This window comes from Manis pentadactyla, chromosome 1 (assembly GCF_030020395.1).
Source record: "Manis pentadactyla isolate mManPen7 chromosome 1, mManPen7.hap1, whole genome shotgun sequence".
NCBI classification, from domain to species: domain Eukaryota; kingdom Metazoa; phylum Chordata; class Mammalia; order Pholidota; family Manidae; genus Manis; species Manis pentadactyla.
This window is the reverse complement of record NC_080019.1, coordinates 186,645,500-186,669,716: the sequence shown is the minus strand read 5'-3', so window position 1 is coordinate 186,669,716 and position 24,217 is coordinate 186,645,500. Positions and strand designations below refer to the sequence as shown.

General features: G+C 39.6%; 2 protein-coding genes across 2 annotated transcripts in view; both read right to left on the bottom strand.

The window, feature by feature from the left end:
- The window catches only part of SLC5A3 (solute carrier family 5 member 3), a 30,204-nt gene extending 16,508 nt beyond the window's left edge, over positions 1-13,696 (bottom strand). Inside the window, exon 1 of the mRNA XM_036880232.2 lies at positions 13,558-13,696. The gene's annotated coding sequence lies outside the window, so the exon portion shown is untranslated. The remainder of the gene's footprint in view (positions 1-13,557) is intronic.
- MRPS6 (mitochondrial ribosomal protein S6) overlaps positions 1-14,022 on the bottom strand; it is a 65,592-nt gene extending 51,570 nt beyond the window's left edge. The window contains exon 1 of the mRNA XM_036880282.2: positions 13,558-14,022. Within this exon, the coding sequence (XP_036736177.2) occupies positions 13,558-14,022 (465 nt within the window). The remainder of the gene's footprint in view (positions 1-13,557) is intronic.
- Positions 14,023-24,217: the final 10,195 nt, after the last annotated feature.

Sequence of the window (24,217 nt, the reverse complement as noted above, 5' to 3'; positions counted from 1 at the left end):
CACTGGATGTTAGCACCCTCAGGTAAAAGGCTGATGGGGACTTTAGAATGGATGGATGAGGCTGACAATATCCACACCCACTAAGAAGTAATCTTATGTCTAAAGGCAGACACAGGTGCCTCCTGGTGTGATGCTACACCCAGGACACTATATAATCTCACAAACCAAAACTTGAACCTAGTCAAGTTTCTACCTACCAGTTCACAGAAAATACCCAGACTAGAAGAACACATAAAACACCAGGAAAACAGACCAACCAAAGAAAGGGCGGATGCGTGGGGAAGCTATTAGAGTAAAAGACTTAAGAGGCCAGCAAGTACATGTAACCTGCAAACCTTGTCTGGATTTAGATTCAAGCAAAACTAACTGTGGAGTAACATTTGAGGCAATTCAGGTAATCTGAACATGGATATCACATGTTAAGGAATTTTAGTGCAGTGTCATAAAGGAACCATAGTGTTTGTTTTTTAAACCCTTATGTTTCAAGATAAATACTAAGTATCTATAGGAGGTATTTTATATCTGCATTTGCTATAAAGTACTCCAGCAATAACTGACTCGGAGTCATCAATAGATGCTGAAACCAGTGGAAGACTTAGAGAAAAGAATATTCAATCTCAAGTTTGTCACTCCACAAATCACTTACCAATAACAAAAGGAAAAAGGTACACTTACTATGCAGCAAACTGATGTGTCTCCTCATATGCTATGCTGACATCCCTCAGTAACATGCCTGCCAACAAAGTCTAACCTCTCTCATCATGAGGAAGCAACTAGACAAATCCAAACTGAGGGACTCTGCTGTCCAGCAGGCTTGAACTCTTCACAGTGCCACTGTCATCAATGACAAATGATTGAGAACTGTTCTAAATCAAGGGTACTAACAACAACTAAATGCATGAATCCCTATCAGATTAAAGAACTAAACACTATTACTGGAGCAACAGGGTAAATGTGAACAGGAAACGAACATTTTGCAATAGCGTTTTATCAATGTCAAATTTTTTTTATTAAAGTATCATTGATATACAATCTTATGATGGTTTCACATAAACAACAGTGGTTTCAACATTCACCCACATTATCAAGACCTCACCCCCTCTACTGTGGTCACTATCAGCATAGTAAGATGTTATAGTCATTAATTGTCTTCTCTGTGCAGTATTGCCTTCCCCATGGCCTACCTTAACACTGTGAATATCAGTGTCAAATTTGTGGGTAAAGGTTATGTTATGGTTAATAAGGCCTTTATTCCTAAGAAAAGCACGTCAAGATGCCTGCAACCCTCAAATAGCATGAATAATAAAAACAACAAATACGGCAAATTCTAACAGTTGGTTAGACTAAAAGTATACAGGTTTTAATTGAAATGTTCTTAAAGCTCTTCTAAAGCTTTAGAATTTTAAGATAAATGAAATGCAAAACACTTTAGAAAAAAAGGGGGTTTGATGAAGCAAGATTGGTAAGCACTGATTAATTTTTGAAGCTGAGTAATGGGTACAATATAGAGATTCATTAAACTATTTACTTTCATGTATGTATGCCTCAGTCTGTGTCTTCACTTCTATAAAATGCAGAAAACATGTACCTGAGGGCAACACCAATATAGACTACTAAATAAAGTCCTGTGGGAAAAAAATACGCATTAAACAATTGTCAGTTCTTTCAGGAAAGGCATGAAGACCACCTAGAAAGTAAATGAAAGCCTGCTGAGTTGAATTCAAGCTGATGTGACTACTCCAAGAACTCTGTACTTGTTCCTGCTCTCCTGCAGCTAGTCAACGGTCATGACCTCACTTCATTTAAGTCTTTGCCTTGCCTGAGTGCTCTAACAAAATGAACAAAATGCAATCTGCCAATTCATGTCCCCCATTCCTGCTTGGTTTCTCTTCATGGCATTTGCTAGTTTGTCTCCCTTACTCGAATGTAAGTTCTACCATGGCTAGAACTCTTAGTTTACTGTTATAGTCTCCAAGCACATGGTAATGCTGGCATTTAGTAGGCAATCAAAATAGATGTGAAACATTTCCTTCAATCTAAAGGGCCTTCAGCTATACTACCGCTACAGTGTAGACTCTTTTTACAGACGTGGTGTCAAAAAAAAAAGTGTAGCTTCTTGTCTGAGGCTGCCTCAGTCACTTACTTTGTGTGACCTGGGCACCTTTTTGTTTCAGTTTTTTCATTTGTAAAATGAAGATCACACTGTCTAACCCCTCCCTAAGTGGCTGAGCCTTCAAGGGGAAAAAAATTACATGTATGCATACACACACACATACATACATACCCTGCTTAAAATAGCCACTAAATACCGGTATTTTAAACAATAAGATCTACAGACATAAGACATACAACCAGGTCAAACTTTGTGCTTCACCTCCATGTTTTCTGTTCTCATCCTACTTGGTTCCAATTTTGTTCCTAGAAAAACCATTCCTAGAAGAATGTATTCCAAAAAGTTTTTCATTTTTCTATGTGATTGGCCAGAAAATGTAAACACAAAGAGTCTTCCTGGTAGATCAGATTCTAATTCTTCCAGGAGGCCAACTCATAAATAGAAGACCTTGAAATTGGGATGTTTCCTCAGGCAGATATTTTGGGTTGGAAAATTTTTAAACCTTCTAATTTTCCCCAAGATTTGGGAAATATGAAATTTTCAAGAGGTAAAAAGTAAGACCACAACCAGGATAACTTTAACAGTATTTGGAAGTACTGGTAGAGACATTATGGTCTGAACTAAACCTATGAAGTGAACATAAAATTGAGGCCTGGTGTAACAGATTATGAACTCTTCTCCTGTTATTTCCAAGACAGGACAAGTAGACTGGTATATAAATCTGGAGAAGTAGGATCAGAAATGTTTTTCTTAGATGTTAGGAGAGATCTTGAAATTGCAGCTCTCAGTCAGATACATCCTAATCAGATATAGTATTTAATAAAGAAAATATTAGGAGGAATTTTTTTTCATTTTAATCTTCTTAAACTGAATTTGCAAAAACTCCTGGCCTTCAGGTCCACACATAGAATGGCATTCCTGAGACCAACTGTACTACCAGTCTGCCAGACTTAACATCACCCCTGGATGGAGAATTGGTGTCTAAAGTTTTTCAAGCTAGTACACTTCATACAATTGATTTCTCAAGAACTGCTAACATAACAGAAGGTAAGGAGTATACCAGCAAAACAATGACCATCCAAACAACTTACTACTGGGTCATATATTTATGGTTCAAGCAATTAAAACAAAAAAGACATTTAGGTACACCTGCCCTCTAACACATGTCTGGCAAAGATCCTACCCCCAAATTTAGCTTTTCATTCAGCAACACCTTACATGTGAACCCAAACCAGTATTGAATGTTTTATATTAAAAAATCTCCCACAGGACATGTGAACACAAACTGGAAATAGGCCAGCTATCTGGGACTTACACTGGTTCTTCAACCTTCTAACAGAAGCAAAGACTGCACACTGGTACCATATTACCCAAGGCTCTTCCCAGCACCTGAAATTGAAGTGCAGCAAAGGACTGAAAGTAAGATTTTCTCACACTGGACTACATCCACAGCATCTGGCTATTATAGCTGACTCGGGTTTCTTCACCTGATGAAATTAAAGCATTTTAACAACCAGAACAGGTATCCAAGAGAACATTTTAAAAACTTAAGTCTAAACAAAGACAAAACCAGGAATTCTTGATTCTGGGGCAGAAGCAGGCAAATAAATGCCAGTCTATGAGCACTGAGGGTTCCCAGTAGAGGTTTTAAGTACATGCTTTCACTTGCTATTCCATTTTTAAGCTCTCATCCACACCAACCTCTACTGAAGTATTCCAAAATGGGGGGAATTTCCTTAAACAGAGCATTATAATCATAGTAAAAATGATGGGGAGGGCCAGGAGACAGAAAAAATTCATTTGTACCGTAGACATGAAAGGTAGGGAAAAACAAACGACCTGATATTTTTGTTTTGTTTTGTTTTGCTGTTGTGTATCTGGAGTGAGGGTGGCCTTAGTAAGAAAAGACAGAATAAATAGTCAAGGTATATAACCTGGCTTCCATTCTATGTAAACATGAAATGTGATAAAAAAAAAAAAAATTTATCAGCCCCTTGTTCTGTACTCTGACTAGAACACCTAAGTTTTTTTCATGGTAATACTATATTCCAAGTATCATGGGTCATATAAGATAGTATTAACTTCACAGATATTCCCTAAGCAAAAAAAATCATTCTCTAAAGAAGCAGTCTTTGCCCAGAAGCAGTATTTCAAACTCTTAAGAGGTTAATATGATGGCTATAAACCAAACTGTATTAATGCATGCTTAAAATAGCAATCACCCAGACATCTAATAAAGGTGGACTGTGAATACCAATTTCTGACAGTTTACACTAAGTCACACTTCAGTCCTTGTGCAACACACTGAGGTCTGTACCTACACTTCAGCTTAAATGGGCATACATAATCCAGTAGTCCAAAATTAAGAAACTGATACTTTTAAGAACTGAACATGTTTGCCATTTATTATTAATCCTACTGTTGTAAACCAATGACCAATTAACAAGGTGGGTTTTGCCCACATGTGAGCAATTTCTGAAACATAAATGCTAAAAAAGTCTAAAGCTAATCACAAAAATTACAAGATGGAAGACATATCTGACCAACAAGGTCCATGGTGCTTGGTCCACAGTGCTTAAGTATTTTTGAGTTAAGTTGTTAACATCCTAAAAATCAGATTTTCTGTAAAATCTGTATTTCTGGCTAAGAATAGAATAGAAAAGGACAAGCTGGCAAAACCAGGCCCCATGTTAATGATAAACTGTAGTAGTAAGCAGCAGCAGCTGCATGCACATGCACGCGCACACACACACACACACACAAACACACACTCCCTCCCTCTCTCCCTCCTTCCCTCCCTCCCCAATGACAGCCCATTCACTTTGCCACAGGCCCACCCAACAGTCCCAACTATAACAAAGTAATCTAAGGCTGAGGACAACCATTCATACTTACCAGTTTTAAGACCCAATAGTTTAGAGAATTCAAAACACATCATGTGTATTCTTTAGGCAACTTTGTTAAATAGCTTTTATTAACTCATGAATACATTCACACTTAAAACTGTCATCGCTCAAAGAGAGTAAAAATGATTTACAAGTCACCACCATTATTATTATTCTTGGTCACATTCTGGTTTCTTCATCTGTTACACACTCATACACAGACACTTTTCAAGTCTGCTTCATATGGTGCCCAATACCCTATACCATCAAATATCCCATTATGCAGCTTCAGAGTAAAATAACATAATCAGGTACAAAAAGTCACAAATTAAGTCTGAAATAAAGTCCGATTTTTTTTTTAAAAAAAGACTGAGTTAAGTACACATAAAAAAAAAATGCATATTCTCTTCTTAAAGGTCTTATTTTGGACTTGTTGGAATTCAGGTACTCCTGGTTTACAAGACAATTACTAAAAAAATCAGTTAAGTGTGCTAATGAAATATATACATTCCAGCAACATGTTATTAATGTCAAATAATATTTTTAATATTTTAATTTCTTAATAAGAACAAAATCTATACCAATAGGTATGGAACAAACCTCTTAAAAATCACCAAAGGAAAAATGTAGTCTTATAATGCCTTGCCACATCAAAAATGAGAAATATAATACTAACTGAAAATACCTCGTAGCAGAAGAACCGATTGGGTTATCATCTGCTGTTTATTGTACTGAAAAGAGGTCATCTTTATAGCTTTAGCGATTTGGCAATTAGCAATCAAACATTTACTGAACCAAAATACTGAGTTCCCCATACACACCTGCCTCAAATCACCATTAACACTTAACCTAGCTAAAGAAGTTCTTTAGATCTCCCCTATTCTTCACTTTTTGTCAACTTCTCACCTAAAAAACACATTTTTACTAAGTACTAGTTATATAATACCATCCCTGATGGTAGAGATCAACACAAAGCCCAGATGCAAATAGTTTATTTCTTAATGAGGAGTCCTAGTGTACAAAGTGCCTGGCAAAAGCTAGTCGCTGTTCAATGATATACATCTGTCTGACAAAGACAGTACTGTAGGCTATTGGAGTTCATGGGATCCCTCCCGCATATACTCCACATCTCTTAGATGCAAAAGCTTGCTGCTCCTTAATTAGCATGTTAAGATATTATGTAGCATGGCTTGTATTCACTAATTCAATATTTACTGAGCAAATACTACACTCCAGGTTTGACTCAGTCTCTGATTCTGATAAAATAATTTACATGTAAGAAATTTATCTTTTGTAGGCTTTTCATAATTAAAGCAGGACTTAAGGACAACTAAGCATGAGGTTCAGTAATTTGCATGAGGTCACAGAGGTACTTTAATGACATACTGAACACCTACCACTTCAAAGGTCATATTACCACTTTATCTTCAAAGACTCTTCAACTTAGATTATCATTTCCATTTTACAGCTGAAGAAATGAGGATCCAGAAATGTTAAGATCCCTGGCAGGTAAGTGCCTGGAAACAAAACCAGGTTGATCTCTGTCTCTAAAGCTTTCTAGTCTCCCAATGCCAGCTCTTCATTTATTCCAATATAACACAGTAAATATCTTCATTCAGGATCTTAGGTTCTTCTATTTCATTTAAAAAACAAAAATCAGAGCACCTAGGAAAGCAGAAGCTTTAGTATCCAAATCACATCCTAAATAGGTAAAAAAGGAGATTAAAGCTAAAGCTGGAAATCAAAAAATCATACATACATACCTTAAACATTTACTTAACACATAAATGTATATTCATTTGCCAATCTTAATATAGGGACAAAGTACTTGGAGAATGGGATCAATGATGTGGAATTCCTTGACGACTGAAGTTCCTTCTGCTTGATCTAAACCACATCTATAAATGTAACATCTACAATTTCCATTTTCAGCTTCTTTAAAGCGGAAAGTTTTAAGAAATCTCTGTAAAGCAGTCTACACACAGAATCTTCCTAGACTCCTATAATGTTACTCTTCCTTCCAAACTTACAGCTATTGCAACCACATCTGATTCTACAGCCATTATTTCAGTGACTCACCTTTATCAAGTCTTTTCAAAGAATCCAACTTGGTTTTCAGGGAAAAAAAAAGTTTGCACGTATTTTATCAGTTTACATGTTTTTTTTTTAATTATTACTATAAAAACAAGATTACCTGCCATGAAATAGTCTTGAAAACCAACATAACTTCTGGCAAGCATGCAATTCACCAGTGCAAGCAAAATGCAATGACTTGAAAGCAACTTACTAGCACAAGAGGTAGGCATGCTATCTAATGTCTTAGAACTGTTTGAGTGAGAGGAAAGAAGTAATACTGTAAGGCAACTAAGTGAGCACAATCTTATGTACAAAGAAGAACAGAGGACAGCAATGAAACAGACTTGACCCTCAAGAATTTGTAATCTAGCAAAGGAGGTAAGAAACATTCACCACTTAATTATAATATGAAGTAGAAAGTGATCCATCTGATAAAACACAGAAAAACACAAGTCCAAAGGGAAGATTATAGTCTGTACTCCTAATAGTGCAGGTCCTCAATACTTGTTTAATGTATCAAATGAGTTAAAATGAACTTGAGGCACTTTTTCATGGAGATAAGGGGATAACGTACAAAGGGAGGGCATTCCAAGAAAAGCAGTGTAACACACGCACCAAAGAAAATAAAAGGAATAATATTTACGGGGATCTACAGCAGCCTTGTTTATTCAGTATAGAGAATGAGAGAAATGAGAGATGAGGTTAAAAAAAAAAACTGGAGTCCTATAAGAAATGGCCTGGGAGGCCAGACTTCATTCTAGAAAGTCTTTGAATAATCAGAGTTGTGTTGTAATTTGACAAGTGCTGATGTAATCAACTAATATGGGACGGCAATGAAATAATCAGAACAGCATCACTATACAATGCTTTGTATTCCTTCCTTATTAAAAATGCATCAATTCTTTTAAAGTATCTCAAGAACATGTATTTTTGTACTCCCTGGCAGGTAAGTGCCTGGAATTAACTATCCTCCCCTCAGCATTATGTTAGAGAGACAAGCTAAGAAATTGAAAGAATCAAGATAGAAATATGAGGTGACAGAAAACAGAGAAGCCATAAGAGAAATAAGTTAGACAAGTTTTAGGGTAGGCAACTCATTAAGTTTGAACCACTTAAGTTTGCAGTGCCAAGGGGACATTCAAGAGAAGAGTACGAAATGCCAAAGTTCTCAGCATGTTACCAATAAAAGGTAAATAAATCATCCATATGAAGGTCAAAGATATAATATATGAAGGGAAGGGAGAAGAGGCAATCAAAGCAGGAATGTCAGAAAATAGCACCAGAAGAAGCTAAGAGAAATGCTGAACCTAGGAAATTACATGTCTGTATACTGTAAATCAGGGGGCTAACAAATTTGTTCTGTAAAGGACCAGTCAATACAAGCAAATGAATAGGGTTATGCTCCAATACACTTGGGTTTATGGACTCTGAAATTTGAATTTCATATAATTTTCATGTCATAAAATACTACTCAATTTTTTCTCCCTACTATTTAAAAATGTAAAAATCCCTTCTTAGCTTACAGGCCAAACACATACAGGTGGCAGGTTAGACTAGGCCTGTTAGCCACAGTTTGCCAACTCCTACTCTTAGAGCAACAAGGATAAGAGAACTGGATTGTCCTTTATCTAAATTAATGACTTACCAGATATTCATTAAATATGAAGGATTTTCTTAAATTTGACTAATTCCTTAAATTTGATTCCCCTTAGAGAAAACTACTTGTGTTAAGAATGTTGCTTTCTACTAAAGAGGTATTCCTTAGCTTGAACAGAAAAATTATACCTGCACTACAAATATAGCAAAGGCACTAGATGAAAAATAGTACTTTAGACTTTGTCCCACATTGCTTTCAAACTCTTAAATTTTCTTTGATTTTATAAACTTAAGGTGAGAAGATTCAATAGCAGTCTGCATATAAATTCCTAGATTTTAAAAATTTAAAAACATATTAAGTATTGAATGTAATTCATGAATAACAAGAAAAAAATTAATGCAGAACGTCAACTTCTGACAAGCAGTCTTCATAAATACAAACCATATCTGGTGAGGAAGGACTCCGTACCCCCAAGCCACTCCTTGTACCTTAGCTGTAGCTCAGGGGCAGGAACAGGACTCCTTCTTCAATCACATGCTGCGGCAATAAGCTGTAACCCAAGAAAACTTTAATACCAAATGAAATTACAACATTGCCCATTAAGGCTCAAGTCTTTCATTACTAGATAAGTATTTTAAGTTGTCTGGTTTCAGGCAGACAAAACACAAAGGGTGATTATTAAAGATACAAGCTAAGCTGTTCAGGGAAGGCCCATGAGAAAAAAAAGACTAACTTAGCCATCTGACAGCTAGAACAAAGATGTTCCTTTTTGAACTTGTCTGCCAGAATCTGAGAGCAGAACTGTCACTATTTCCTACTTATCAAATGTTGCCAAGCAAGCCAAACTACAATGACCTGAGGGTGGCCAGTCCCATACTTGAATTCATTAGCACCCTATGCCTCCAAAAGTTATCTAAAATGAAAATATTTTGTATGGAATACCACTATACTTCTATTTTTAAATTTAGAAAAAAACTCAGGTTATAAGTTAAACTCAGATTACATCATAAAACAACTCTCAAGAACTGTATCAAGGAGTTATCTTAAATTTTAAAATATAATCTTTTCAATGAAATTTAAAATAAATGAAGGCTATTAAACATAAAATAAGTTGTGAAATGTTTTAATGAAAAAGAACTTAAGATTTCCAAAGTAGCTATCTGCTTTTATTCCTATTAGATATACAAGAGACAATAAATGGTACTTTATTGTACACACATTTAATTAAGCTAGTTAGTAAACCATTAACCTTTAATTCTTCATGTAAAAATTTCTGAGTAGCAATGAAAAGACTTCATGAAAAAAGTATTTTCCCAAGGCTTTCAGAACTCTAAATATGCCAAATCTGGGCAAATGTACTAAGACATGATAATTAAAGTGTTCCTAAACTAAGTAACCAAAGAATATAAATGTTCTGCATTTATCTTTTTTTCACCTCAAAAATCCTCTTCCTGAACCCATCCCAAGCATAAAAATTTTCTAGTTTACACAGCTTTTCCTAGGCTTCTCTACACAGTATGTGGCTTCATCATTCATGTATTGGCAATTCATTTTTTATCTAACTGAAATACATACCAATATTTAAAACCTAATTTCAAACTGAAATCAAAGGACATCAGCCATTTCCTCAGACTCTAAAAAGAAAGGGCCTCAGAAATCAGTGTCAGACCCCATGCATCAAATGTTATTACCCCTCCTCCTCTATCTACCTGAACTTTCCATTGCAAGAGGACAGGGTGAAGGTGGAGAAAGAGAACTCACCATCTCACAATTAATTTCTTTTCCAGTTGTTAGAAAGTTTCACATGCTGAATTGAGACTGCCTGGCAATCTGCAGCTTGTGGTCCTTCCTCTGTAGCTATGTCCTTCTAAACTATGGTCTTGAATACTATGTTTCCAGAAGTGAAAAGAACTCTTCCAATGCTATCTGATGCAGGTCAGATAAGATAATCAATTTTTTTTTTTTTTGAAGACTCTTCTATATACACGGTCAAGACTGGCCTATGCAACCACCTTTTCAAATGGTTTTAGTCATTACCTTAATTTAAAGGCCTGGTTTCACAACATCCATTACTTTATTGTGTCCAATTTTAGAATGTCACCACACATTCACCTACTTTTCATGCTAAACTAAAACTTGGAGGGAAAACAGAAGACAACTTTTTTATATTACACAATTAAAATAAAATTCAAGCTAAAGGGCACCTGAAATAAATTTCTTCTTGGAAGGACTCTATCTACATTCGGAAGTGCACAAACTTGCAAATGCAACAAAAGCAGAGACTCACTATAATTAACCCAATTGCAAACTTATAAGTGACTGATAAACACACAACTCTGTAGTTCAATAAACTCTATATACTATACCCTGAAATCTTTCCATGGGGACTCCCAAGTGACTTTGCTACAATGCAGTGGGTCTCCAATGTAAGAGGCTATGAGAGCCTCAACACAGTACCTGCATTTTTAATTTAAAAACTCTTCTATGCTCAGTTTTATGGAATCCAGCTAGGGGGTCAAAGGAAATAAAACAATGGGAGATGAGGGAGTATATTTTTAAAAAAGAGACTCCAAAGAGACTAGAAAATGCTCTTTAAGCTTACAGAGTAGCACAGAAAAGAAACAGGAAAACACCTCTGGGAATCCAAGAAAAGGGTGGAAAAAAACTAGTCTCTCAACTTCATGTCTGCGATAGAAGTTGTCTAACATAGCATATTTCCTCAATTCCAAGACACATAAATGATTTAGGGAAGGGGGAGTGATCATAAACCCCATTAATGAGGTACACAATGTTTGAGGCTTCCAGTTCAGAATATAAAAATATGAAAAAAAATGCATCTTAGAATTGACGAGTTAAAATAGGCTTCCTGAAGCAGAACCACAAATTATTGTAGATTGGAACTGAGGTTTCTCCAACTGTCAAAAAGTATACATCTCATAGTGGCATTTTGCATTAAATAAACCTAGTGTTAACTTTTTCATTCATTTTCCCCCAAATATTGATCCTATTTTAGATTCAGTTTTCCTAAACTGAAAGCAAGGAAAATTGTTCAAAACCAAGTGTGTTACACATTTACAACCTGCTCAAAGAGGTTTTATTTACAAAAAAAAAAGTTTTGTTGAATATTTATTTTATTTAGGTCAAAGAACTCTTCAACACTTCTCCACTGTTACAATGCCTTATCTGTACCCATGGGGGTCTCCCCCTTCAAGGAGATATTCACTCTGCTTATCTACTAACCTTCCCCCCTCCCTCCTGCGAAGATTTCAAGGAAAGTATTGAAATATTTTTTTAAACAAACTTCACTATGTGGCTTATCTTAGAGTAAAAAATGTAATGTTCCACATGCAGAAGCATACAAAAAAACGGGATACAAAAAATACAAGTAACACGACAAAGGAAATACGTTTAATACACTCTGCAGCCATGTTAATCAATGTACTTGGTAGCTATGCTAAAGACAAAGAGTTCAGTTTTCATCTCAGAGGCTTATTAGGGACTAAACAAATATGCCTATGCACTGACTCTTAAGCGATCACCTGTTTCCTCCCTAAAACAAAGTAAAACAAAAGACATGTCAGTAATCACACTTCTTAGGTTCTATGGTTATCTCCTGAAAAAGCATAGGTTAAAGGGATTAAACAATTTTCCGTGTACTTAAAAATGCTTCCTTTTTAATGAAGTGTTTTGTTTTTCACTGTTCCTATGTTCTTTAAGCAATTACCATCTTAGTTTGGAAGAACTTGGGGGCGGGAGGTTGGGGGAGACACTCCAGAGGCTAAACAATACAATCTTACCTTCTCCCAAATTCTGGGAGAACCACCTTGGGTACACAATTGTAAGCCTGAGCAGGAGGCACTGGTGTCCTTTCCCACTTTATAATGTGTGAAGAATGTAACTTCCTAACGCTCTGTGATTGCTAATTTTTCTATAGAGCCTGGAACATGATCCCAGTCTTAAGTTCAACCCAGGTACATGATCCCAGTCTTAAATTCAACCCAACTTCCTAATAACTACTCCTCAAATTGGCCCAATGCATGATTCAAAAAAATGTGCTCAGGCCTCCAGAGCTGTAGGAAGCTATGCTTCCAAAGTTCAGATATGACACAGTTCTTATTTTAACTATACCTGGAAAAAAAAAGCATAGACCACACTCTACGTTACCGAATTCTGGAAAGAATGGGGATTTCAGCGACGGCTTGAGAAGTAGTACCTGACCCAGAACAGCGGACGAAGTCCGGGCCGCCGGCCCCTGTGAATGGGCTGCAGGTTCGCTTATCATCCCTCCACCTGAAATCCCCCACCTTAAGATTAATCAAAAGCAGGGGTAGAAAAGTTTCTTCCGGAGGCGCTAAAAGGCCACAACTTGGATGAATGAAACTGGGCTAAGAGCACCCGGAGCAGGATTTTCGCTGAAGTCAGAAAAAGAGAAGTCAAAGATTTTTTAACGTGAGAGCGGTTATAAGCGACCGTGGTCCGGATAACTGCGCAAACACGCTTGGGAGAACGTTTTCTGGAGCGAGGACGGTTCCGGGCCAACCGGCGGCGGCGGGGCCGGCGACGAGGTGGCTTCGGGACGGTAGGCGCGGGGCCGGGTGCTCGCGCGTGTCCTCCCGCAGACCTTACACTTGACTCCCGCGGGCTGCCCCGCCCCCCGTCCCCGGCCGGCCGGCCGCGTGCAAGGCACACCCTCCCGCGGCCGCGCTCCCGCGCGGGCACACCCCCGCCTCCCGCGCGCACGCGGCCTCGCCGAGCCGGCCAACCCACACGCGCCCCCTCAGCGCGGACGCCCGCCGCCCCGGCCGCGCGGGGAGAGCGGGGCACGACGGCCTAACGGCTGTGGGGCCCCGCGCGGGAAGGCGGACTCTGAGGGGAAGGTCACTTACCCGCTGCATGGCTTTCAGGATCAAAGCCAGCTCGTAGCGGGGCATGCCCGAACGCACAGCGCGCGACTCCGGACCGAGCCAGCCACCGGGACGCAGGAGGGGCGGGGAACGCGAGGACCTCACGGGTTCCTGGGCCGAAAAGCTCCCGGGCGGCGAAAGCACACTCCGGCGGCGCGAGCCCGGGCTTAAAGGCTCTGGCAGCTGCGCAGACGGGTCGCCACGCCCCTCGGCACGCCACGCCCCCTCCTTAAGGCGGCCGCGCCGCGCCCCCTCCACAGCCCTGCTCCCCGCGGCTAGCTGCCCCTGCTGGGGCCCCGGGCCTGGGAGCTGCTGCGCGGGGCGGCGCCGAGTGCTCAGCTGAGAAGGGCAGCGGAGCTGCAGGCCCCCTCTTACCCTGCGGCCGCGGCCGCGCCTACTACCTACGGCTCTCGAACCAGCTGGAACTTTCCATGCCTTCCGTTTCATCCTGGGCAGCGGGCGAGCGTGCGCCCTCGTGTGCGCGTGCGCTGCAGTGCGGTCTGGTCCGTGAGCGCGCCGCTCGGCCGCCGCTCCTTAGCGGTGGGGACCTCGGTGGCTGTTGCTGCTCCCAGGCGGGGTCGCGGCCGGATCGGGGACTTCCCCCAGCCTGCTGCTGCGCACAGGGGTTCCGGAGCGCTCCCGCGCGGGGGCATACCCCGAGCTTTCCGCGCCTTCTCAGAGCCCCCTGTCCTCGCGCAGCTGCCGGCGCGGCTTCCCGGGGCCCCTTCCTTGACGGGGTGGGCACAAGGCGCAGGATGTGGGCCGCTGCGCGCATGTTCGGGTCGGGTCGCATCGGTCGCCGGCTGCCTGACCTTGGGCTGGCTTCTGCGGAAAGTGGATGTGAAGGGCACCTACTTCCCAGGGCTGTGATGCCTTTAAGTAAGTTGATGCATGTAAACCGCTGAGAACGATGCTGCACAGACCTAGTGAGGCGCCACAGGGCCATTTGGTGTTATGTGAGCCTGGCCTGATCCATGTGTTGCTGCCAAGGGCAAGCTAATACTTTGGCTCAAACCAATATTCTTTTTAAGTGTTTGCTGGACGTTTATTTTGAGGACCAGCCGAGTACTTGGAAATCCATTTACTAACCGTCTGGGATCAAGAGCGTGCCCCGAAGGGAAAGGGGCCTCGCTGTGCATTCCCTTTATCTCCTAAACACACACACTATCCAGCCATTGGCTGTTCTCTCCCTGGTACTAAACGCATTTTCCTCCAGTTCCACTCCTTAGAGACCAAGCCCCCAAGCAACTGTCCCTTCTGCCCACACTTGCCCATTAAGAGGGCCTGAAGGTGAAATGTTTTGTCAACTTTAAAGTGCTTTAATGATAATAGGTTAGAGTTATTGAGCACTTACTCTCTATCAGGCACCTTGCTAAGGGTTTTATTTGTGTCTGTATAATTCTCACAATAGCGCTATGGGGCAAGTACTTATCCCCTTCAGGGATTCAGAAACGTAGGTATGTAGGTACGCAAAGGTTATGTAACTAACCCCAGGTCAAGCTTAGACAAAGTTTGGACCCAAACTCTATGAAGGCTGAGTCCATACTCTTCATATGGCCTCGGGTCCTCCTACCATACAGATTAAGGCGCTTATACTGTTCAGTAGATTTACCATGTACTCCGTATAAACTAAAATAAAGAGTCCCTTTGTCACCTTATCCAGAGACCTTGCTATTTCTCATCTCCTACCGCCTCCCATTCTCCACCAAAGATAAGGATGGTTTGAACACAACCTTTTCTGTGATAATCTGGGTTTTAACATTTTGCATTCTTGGGCTTTTCCACAACCCAAATTCTTCTAAAAAGAAACCACACAGGTATTAATGCAAATTACCTGGTTAGTGTAGACTAATTTACCCTTTGGTTAAAAAGAGTAGAATATTACAAATAAATAACAGAAAGAAGCAAGGAATTTCTGGACTTTCAGAAGTGAGTTACAGGTTTTGAAGGATGTTTGCTACTTCAACTTTCCCTCCTGTTGGCAGCCACATTGTCCCCCTTTGGGAATGAAAAAATATGGACCCTGAAGTAATATGCCAAGCTAAAGACCAGGGCAATACCATGAGATGACTTCTCCTTTCGATACTTCCTCTTGGAAGCTCCACAGTTTTCCCTTAATGCCCAGGGATGAGTGAGGATCTAGCTTTTCCTCTACTGCCCCTAACCTGGCAAGTGTTATAAGGAAATTAGCCTGATTCATAATTCCTCAGCACAGCATCTCCACCTCTCCCAATCTGGTGGCTGCTCACAGGTTCACTCCACTTCTTCTCAAAGGGACAGAAAGGGCAGCTACCCTGATTTTCCACCTTCAACTTTTTTTTTTAAGCACAACACCAGAATGCTGGTGGATTCATTAAAAACCAATAATAAAATCACAAGGAATGCTGCTGGAAATTTAGTGTCTTCCTACTATAACAACAAGTTTAAATTTACCAAGAAGTTTTTTTTGAATTTTGTACTATTTATAGCCAACGTTTAGAATTATAAAACATTACTGCATTATATAATGTGTTAATAAAAAACTTTACTCTGATATTGAGGGATAAGTTTAACCAAGTTGGTGAAATATCTGTACAATGAAAAGTATAAAACACTGCTGAAAGAAAATAAAGACACAAATAGATGGAAAGATATCTGGGTTCATGGATCAGGAGAATTAATATTTCTAATTATTATACCCCCCAAAGCAATCTACAGATTCAGTGTAATCCCTATCAAAATCCCAATGACATTTTTTAGGCAAATAGAGAAAACAATCCTAAAATTCCTATGGAATGACAAGAGATCCTGAAAAGCCAAAGCAACTTTGAGTAAGAACAAAGTTGGAGGCATACTTCCTGAGGTCAAACTGTAATTCAAAGTTATAGTAATCAAGACAGTATAGTACTGACATAAAAAGAGACAGACCAATGGAACAGAATAGAGAGCACAGAAATAAACCCACTCATATGTGGTCAACCAATAGTCAACTGATCTTTGACAAGGGTCCAAGAATGCACAATGGGGAAAGGATAATCTCTTAAATATATGGTGTTGAGAAAACTGAATAGACACATTAAAATAATAAAATTGGACCCTTACACCACACACAAAAATCAATTCAATATGGATTAAAGGCTTAAACATAAGGTCTGAAACCATAAAACTTCTAGAAGAAAATATAAGGAACAATCTTCTTAACATTGGCCTTGGTAATGATTTCTTGGATATGACATGAAGAGCACAGGAAACAAAGGCAAAAATAGACAAGTGGAATTGTATCAAACTAAAAATTTCTGCATGGCAAATGAAATAAAATGAAAAAGCAACCTACAGATTGGGAGCAAATATTTGCAAACTTTGTATCTGTTAAGGGGTTAATATTCAAAATATAAGTAATTCATAGAACTCAATAGGAAAAAAAAACAAAAAAAAAACCCAACCTGATTAAAAAATGGGCAAAGGAAATGAATAGACATTTCTCCAAAGAAGGCATACAAACGACGAGCAGGTATACAAAAAGATGCTCAACATGACTAATCATCTGGAAAATGCAAATCAAAACCACAGTGAGATACCATTTCACCCCTATCATCAAATGTCTATCAATGGTTATCATCAAAAAGTCAAGAGATAACAAGTGTTGGAGACAATGTGGAGAAAAGGGAACCCCTGTACTCTGTTGGTGGGAAGGTAAATTGATGCAGTCACTATGGAAAACAGCATGGAGGCTCCTCAAACAATTTGAAATAGAGCTACCATATGATCCAGCAATCCTTCTTCTGGATTCATAAAGGAATCGAAATCAAGATCTCAAAGAGGTATGTGCACCTCCATGTTTATTGCAGCATTATTCACAATAGCAAGACATGAAAGCAATCTAAATGTCCATGGGCAGATAAAGAAAATGTGGTACAAAAGAATATTATTCAGCCTTAAAAAAGAAGGAAATTATAATCCCTATCAAAATACAAACAGCATTCTTCAATGAACTAAGAACAAATAGTTCTAAAATTCATATGGAACCACAAAAGACCCCGAATAGCCAAAGCAATCCTGAGAAGGAAGAATAAAGCTGGGAGGATTACACTCCCTGACTTCCAAGCTCTACTACTAAGCCACAGTAATCAGGACAATTTGGTACTGACACAAGAACAGACCCATAGATCAATGGATTAGAATAGAGAGCCCAGATATAAATCCACACATATATAGCCAAATAATATATGGTAAAGAGTCGTGTATGTACAATGGGGAAATGACAGCCTCTTCAACATCTGGTATTGGCAAAACTGGACAGCTACATATAAGAAACTGAAACTGGATTTTTGTCTTAACTCCATACACAAAAGAAGACTCAAAATGTGTCAAAAACTTGAATGTAAGTCATGAAACCATAAAACTCTTAGAAGAAAACATAGGCAAAAATCTCTTGAATATAAACATGAGCAACTTTTTCCTGAACACATCTCCTCTGGCAAGGGAAACAAAAGCAAAAATGAACAAATGGGACTACATCCAACTAAAAAGCTTCTGTACAGCAAAGGACACCATCAGTAGAACAAAAAGGCATCCTACACTATGGGAGAATATGTTCATAAATTACTTATCTGATAAGGGCTTAACATCCAAAATATATAAAGAGCTCACACACCTTAACACCAAAAAAACAAATAACCTAATTAAAAAATGGGCAGAGTGTCTGAACAGATACTTCTCCAAAGAAGAAATTCAGATGGCCAACAGGCACATGAAAAGATGTTCCACATCATTAATTATCAGGGAAATGCAAATAATGGGATATCACCTCACACCAGTTAGCATGGCCAACATCCAAATGACAAGAAACAAGAAATGCTGGCAAGGATGCAGAGAAAGGGCATACCTCCTGCACTGTTAGTGGGAATGTAAATTAGTTCAACCATTATGAAAAGCAATATGAAGGTTCCTCAAAACACTAAAAATAGAAATACCTCTTGACCCAGGAATTCCACTCCTAGGAATTTATCCAAAGAAAACAAGATTTCAGATTCAAAAAAACACATGCACTCCTGTGTTTATCACAGCACTATTTACACTAACCAAGATATGGAAGCAACTTAAGTGTCCATCAGTAGATGAATGGATAAAGAAGAGGTGGTATGTATACCCAATGGGATATTATTCAGCCATAAGAAGAAAAGGAATCCTACCATTTGCAACAGCATGGATGGAGCTAGAGGGTATTATGCTCAGTGAAATAAACCAGGCAGAGAAAGCCAAGTGCCAAATTATTTCCCTCATTTGTGGAGTATAACAACAAAGCAAAACTGAAGAAACAAAACAGCAGCAGACTCACAGACTCCAAGAAGGGACTAGCTGTTAGGGAGGGAGAAGGGAATTAAGGGGCATTATGATTGGCACATGGGGTGGGGGGTCACGGGGAAGACAGTGTAGCACAGAGAAGACAAGTAGTGACTCTGTGGCATCTTACTATGCTGATGGACAGTGACTGTGGCAGGGTGTGTGGGCAGGGACTCGGTGATATGGGTGAATGCAGTAACTACAATGTGCTCATGTGAAACCTTTATAAGATCGTATATCCACACATGGAAGGACAAATATAATACCAGTTAGGTGAGGCAGCTAAAATAGCCAGACTCATAGAAGCAGAGAATAGAATGGTAGCTGGCAGGAGTTGGAAGAAGAGAGAAAGGGAGAGGTATGTCAAAGAATACAAAGTTTCAGTTACAGAAGAAAAAAATCATTCTATAACTTAGGGTCTCTGAAACATTTAATATGATACATATTTAAGATTTGATTAACCAGAAATTTTGATTCATATTCAAAAAAGTTTTTATGAGAGGGAATTGGAAAGAAAAAAATAAGTCAAAATCTTGTCCTATGTTAAAAAAATCACCTCAATGTTTGCCTTTACCTTCTTATTTTATATTAGTGTATAATGAGACTTGACCTTAAGCTCACACAAGATAGTTAAATTTCCAAAGATACCTCTAAAATATACCTGGTGTCTCCTAATACAACCCTCAGAAAGTGAAGAAATGTGAATGTTTTCAATTAACATTGAAAATAATCCCACAGTGGGCCAAGTCATATTTTAAGCTGTCAATCATCACTTTCATCAGCCTAACATACTCTCCCTGATGAAAGTGAGTCCCCATTTCCAACAAGTGTACACTCTTCCTCCTGATTCTTAACTTCACTAAGACCTGGGGTTGTTCAGAGTTAACTGCTCCCAGGACCAGGGCCTGTAAAATCCTGTTTCTCTGCCTGGCTGTTCAGTTTCTATCTTTGTTCCTTAGCTGATGGCCCAGACCCAAGTCACATTTCAAACTTACTTCTTTTTTAAATATTTTACCAGTGAACCCACCAGTATTTCCTAAACCCCCTACACACACCCTTGCCCACCCTTCAAGACCCTTTGGCTGTGCTGATATGCTTTTGATTCTTTCTGTCTTCTCAGTAAGCCTCTAGGAAATACCTAAACTCATTCTTACCTAGCTCACTCACTCAGCTTGCCTGTGCTATTGGTTGTGTGCCTGGCAGACTGAAATACTAGGTGCAACATATCATATTATTAAAACATTGGAGAGTGTTTTAAACATTTTCCTCTCTTTCAATCCACCAACTTCCAAGTTATTTTTCTACTTTGATTAAGATTTTTGGGGGGCGAGGGGCCTAAAATTTGGGCTCCACTTATGAGAAAAAAAAGGTAAAGCAAAGTCTGCCTAAATGGGATGTTCTCTTACTTTCACCCCTGCCTACCCTCCCCTGAGAAAAATTATGAAATGTTTGTGAGAGATGTTCTTGCTGCAACATCTTTTTCAGGAAAAAAATAATTAATGTATTTTCTAACTTTATGACTTTAAAAAGACAAAACAACTTCCTGCATCTCCATTCAATGAAAGAGCTAGTTTTTCTTCTAACATTATTTTAATGTGTCCCCAAAAGCCCACAGTGTTCTTAATGGTAAATGTCAATAACGTTGGAGGCATTCAACATTTTTGTTCTTTCTACGCAAGTGCAAAATCCAGAAGAACACATGTGGAAGGATTTTAGATTTAGTAACAAGAACAAAGGCCATGAGCAGCTAGAGGGGGTTGCAGATGGATGAAACAGCATCTTCAGGGGCCCTCAGGGGGTGAAGCTTCCAGGGCAAGTTGCTAAACAAAGGCGAGTGGGAGCACCAGGAAAAATAAATTAGGTGGGCAGGCACTCAAGGGAAGGCCTGAATGGTGGGAGAGGCTGGCCTGCTCAGCACACAGGAAGTTTTAAGGCTCCAGGTGGAAGGGCAGAATGGGCTCAGGGCCCATGGGTTCACAGGGAGCAAGTATACCAGCAGGGAGAAGCTCGGAGGGCATTGTGCAGGCCAAAGAGAGGGTGGGGCTGGTGGAGGTTGAAGGAGAGAGTAATAGGGGATAGAATCTGTAGTATTTGGTGACTGGATATTTGAGGAGCAGCTAGTAAGGCAAATGACAGCAATGGCTCCTGGGATTCTTTTCAAGAAACATTCTGGACTGACTTTGTTTTGGTCAAGCACACTGGTGGTATTTCCTCAGCTCCTAATTCATAAAGCTTATACTACAATTCAGTGTATTAGTATTTTTTTTCTCTGGATATGGTCATAAATTTTCATAGCAAAGTCATAATTTTCTGAAGAACTGAAGCCATATCTTTATTGTTCTGAATCGTCTCCCTCTCAGGGCTTTAACCAAAAGAAGGAAGGTGGTAGTCCTGAAGCCTGCATAGTATCTACCACCTACAGGATCTGGCTGCGCAAGGAATGTTGAAAGGTGGGTGTCATGACACCACAAGTCAACACTTCCTGGTAAGAAGGTCAAAATACAAGTGTCAACTCAAAGTCCAGCCCTCTGTAAGGACCGTCGCTCCCTGTGTTGCTGGGACTCTGTTGATCTCAGGGAGAATGCCCTTATTATAATCAGACAGGGTCAACTAGAGATTTAGTAAAAGGAACAAAGCCCATAGGCTCTACATTATGCCCAATAGTTATGTAGCCCCAAGTTTGCCTTGATAAACAGAATTGTACTCTTGATCTGAACTTTGTTGGACTTTCTTTTTACTAAGGAAGATGACAGGTAGGTAAAAGCATGTAGGAGGCAGAGGGGATTACAGCAGAGAACATATTCAGGAAGTAAATGTTTGCAATGGAAAGTATCTGGTAGGAAGCCAAATCCCTCAAAAGCAGCTATGAGTTAAATATTTCACTTTAGAATTTATCAAGCCAGAATATAATATTTGAGCATTAGATAGTATATTGTTTCAAATTGTCCATATTTTTTTAAAATAACCATAGTGGCAATAATAACAGCAGCTATCTATGCTGTCAAAAAGAAAAAAAAATTCCTTACCTGAAATTAAAGTTACAAAATAATTGGCAGCTCTCAGGTGATAGCTGAAAATAAATCATCTTTAACTTTTAGCCTAGGTTTACTGAGACCTTAGGAGAATATGCAGGAAATATCTTGGGAATTTAGTTCCTAACTTGAATAAAGAAGCCCACAAACTGGTCTTAATAGTAAAAACATAGTCACTAAGAAAATTTTAAATAACCATGTTAACCAAATGCTCCTCTATAACATGATTGCAAATAGAACAAGTCGTTTTAGTGATAAAGCATCATTACCTGCAGTATTATTATTAAATGATTCCTACAAAGGGTTAACTTTTACAATGATCAGTTGTTTATAAATCCTTTTGCCTTTTCTTTTCTCCTCTGCTCCAAAATGTTCAGAATCTAAATGAAATGGCCTTTGGGACCAAGAATGACACTTTCTCCTCAATCAGTAATATGCCTGGTTGATATTAGAGAGCAACCAGATAGGAGAATTTCCTCTTGTTATTAATGATTCAGTAATTAAGAATTGACAAGTCTCTAGAAGCAACACAACAGGGCATTTGGTTTGATGGTGAGGAAGACCAGCTTCAGGCCTTGAGAGCAGCATTGTTAAACTTGACTCCAGCTGCCAGCCCTGGGTAAGTGCCACAGGTGATACGCTAGGACCAGGGACCCTTTCTTTCCCCACCTCACTGCCACGAACACCCGAGTACTGTCAGACACATGCTTACACTATAGCCAATGGATCATTCTGGAAACACAAATCTGATTCAGTTTCTCTATGGCTTAAGTACTTCAGTAGCTCCCCATTGCCCTCAGGGAAAAATCCAAATTCCTCAACAGGGGTTTATGAGGCTCTTCCTTCTGTAGGGGTCACCTTCCCGCCTCCATCCCTCTTGCCACTCCTCACCATGTCATCGGTTGTGTTTGCAGGTCCCTGAGCTCTGCATGTACTTTCCTTCCTGCCCTTTGCCTCTGCCTGGAACACATTGCATTCCCTTCATGTAGCCTACTCCTATGCCCCCTCACTTTTAAAAAAATTGTGATATATACAGAGATTGCATGAAACATATGGAGAATATAAAGAACAATTCTTAACAAATGTCACAGAAACCTACATCCCAGAACCTTCTTTTGTGCCTCTCTAGAAACACGACCCTCCCCACATTTTCCTAGCTTACTTCATGGTTTTACCATCTATGTATGCGTTTCCTGAGTGACAGCCTATTTCTGCCTGCTTTTTGAATGTTGTATGAGTGTCTTGACTTTTTCTCCCTCAACATTGCATCCAAGAGCTGTAGTTCACTTATTTTCATTGCCAATACTATTCCACTGTACAACTAACCTACTATTTGTCTATTCTGCTGATGGACATGGGTTGTTCCCTTTTTGGGTGACTATTACATATAATACTGCTAGTAACATTCCTGTACACATAGACCAGTGCATATATGTATATATTCAAAGAGTTTCTCTAAGAAAAAAACCTAAACTTTTTTGGTGCAATACTTACAACTTTTCTACATCATACCAGTTTTCCAAAGTGGTAGTATACCAGTTGGCATTTCCAAAACCAGTATGTGTGAATTTGCTAATTCCTCTTCTCTGCTGAGGTCTGTTTTGACCACCACCCTGCAGAAAACCAACTATAACCGCAGAAGTCTAGATCAGGTGCCCCTCATTTGTATTGCTTTCGCACCTGCACTTTCTCCACCATCACACCAATCATACCTGTATATAACAGAAGTGAAAAGATACTGCTCAGATCCCTAGTTGCTGTCCCTCTGGGTCCACTGCTCCATTAGTGCTGAGGCCACATGTCCCTCAGGCTGCTGCCAATCAAGGAATGAGCACAGTGGAGGTACAGATCCAGGCTCACTTCTATTACACACAGGACTTCTCTGACAGATGACTTGGGCCCCAGGGCTTCCCAGTGACCTGGCCAAACCTTTCCTGGAACTGAACTACAGTGCGAGACTCTCTACCCACCACTCCTTCGTCCCCTTCTCCTGCACAGATATCAGACCTGCAATGCAGTCAGAAGGCTCTCCCCACCTTCTCTGGTTCCCTCCCTTTGTCCTGCATAGGCATTTCCTCCAAGAAATCTCTTCCATGTCTAATTCTATGTTAGTTTCTGCTTCTTAGAGTACCTGAACTAACACAATGTAATTTCCCCTTTACTTTGTGGCCTTCACAATTAATACATAAATTCTGAGAAAGGAAATTCTGGTGCCCCGAGTGCCAAACAAAGAGACTGGTGCATGGTAGGTACTGAGTAAATATTGGACAGTGAGTGAATGAATTAAT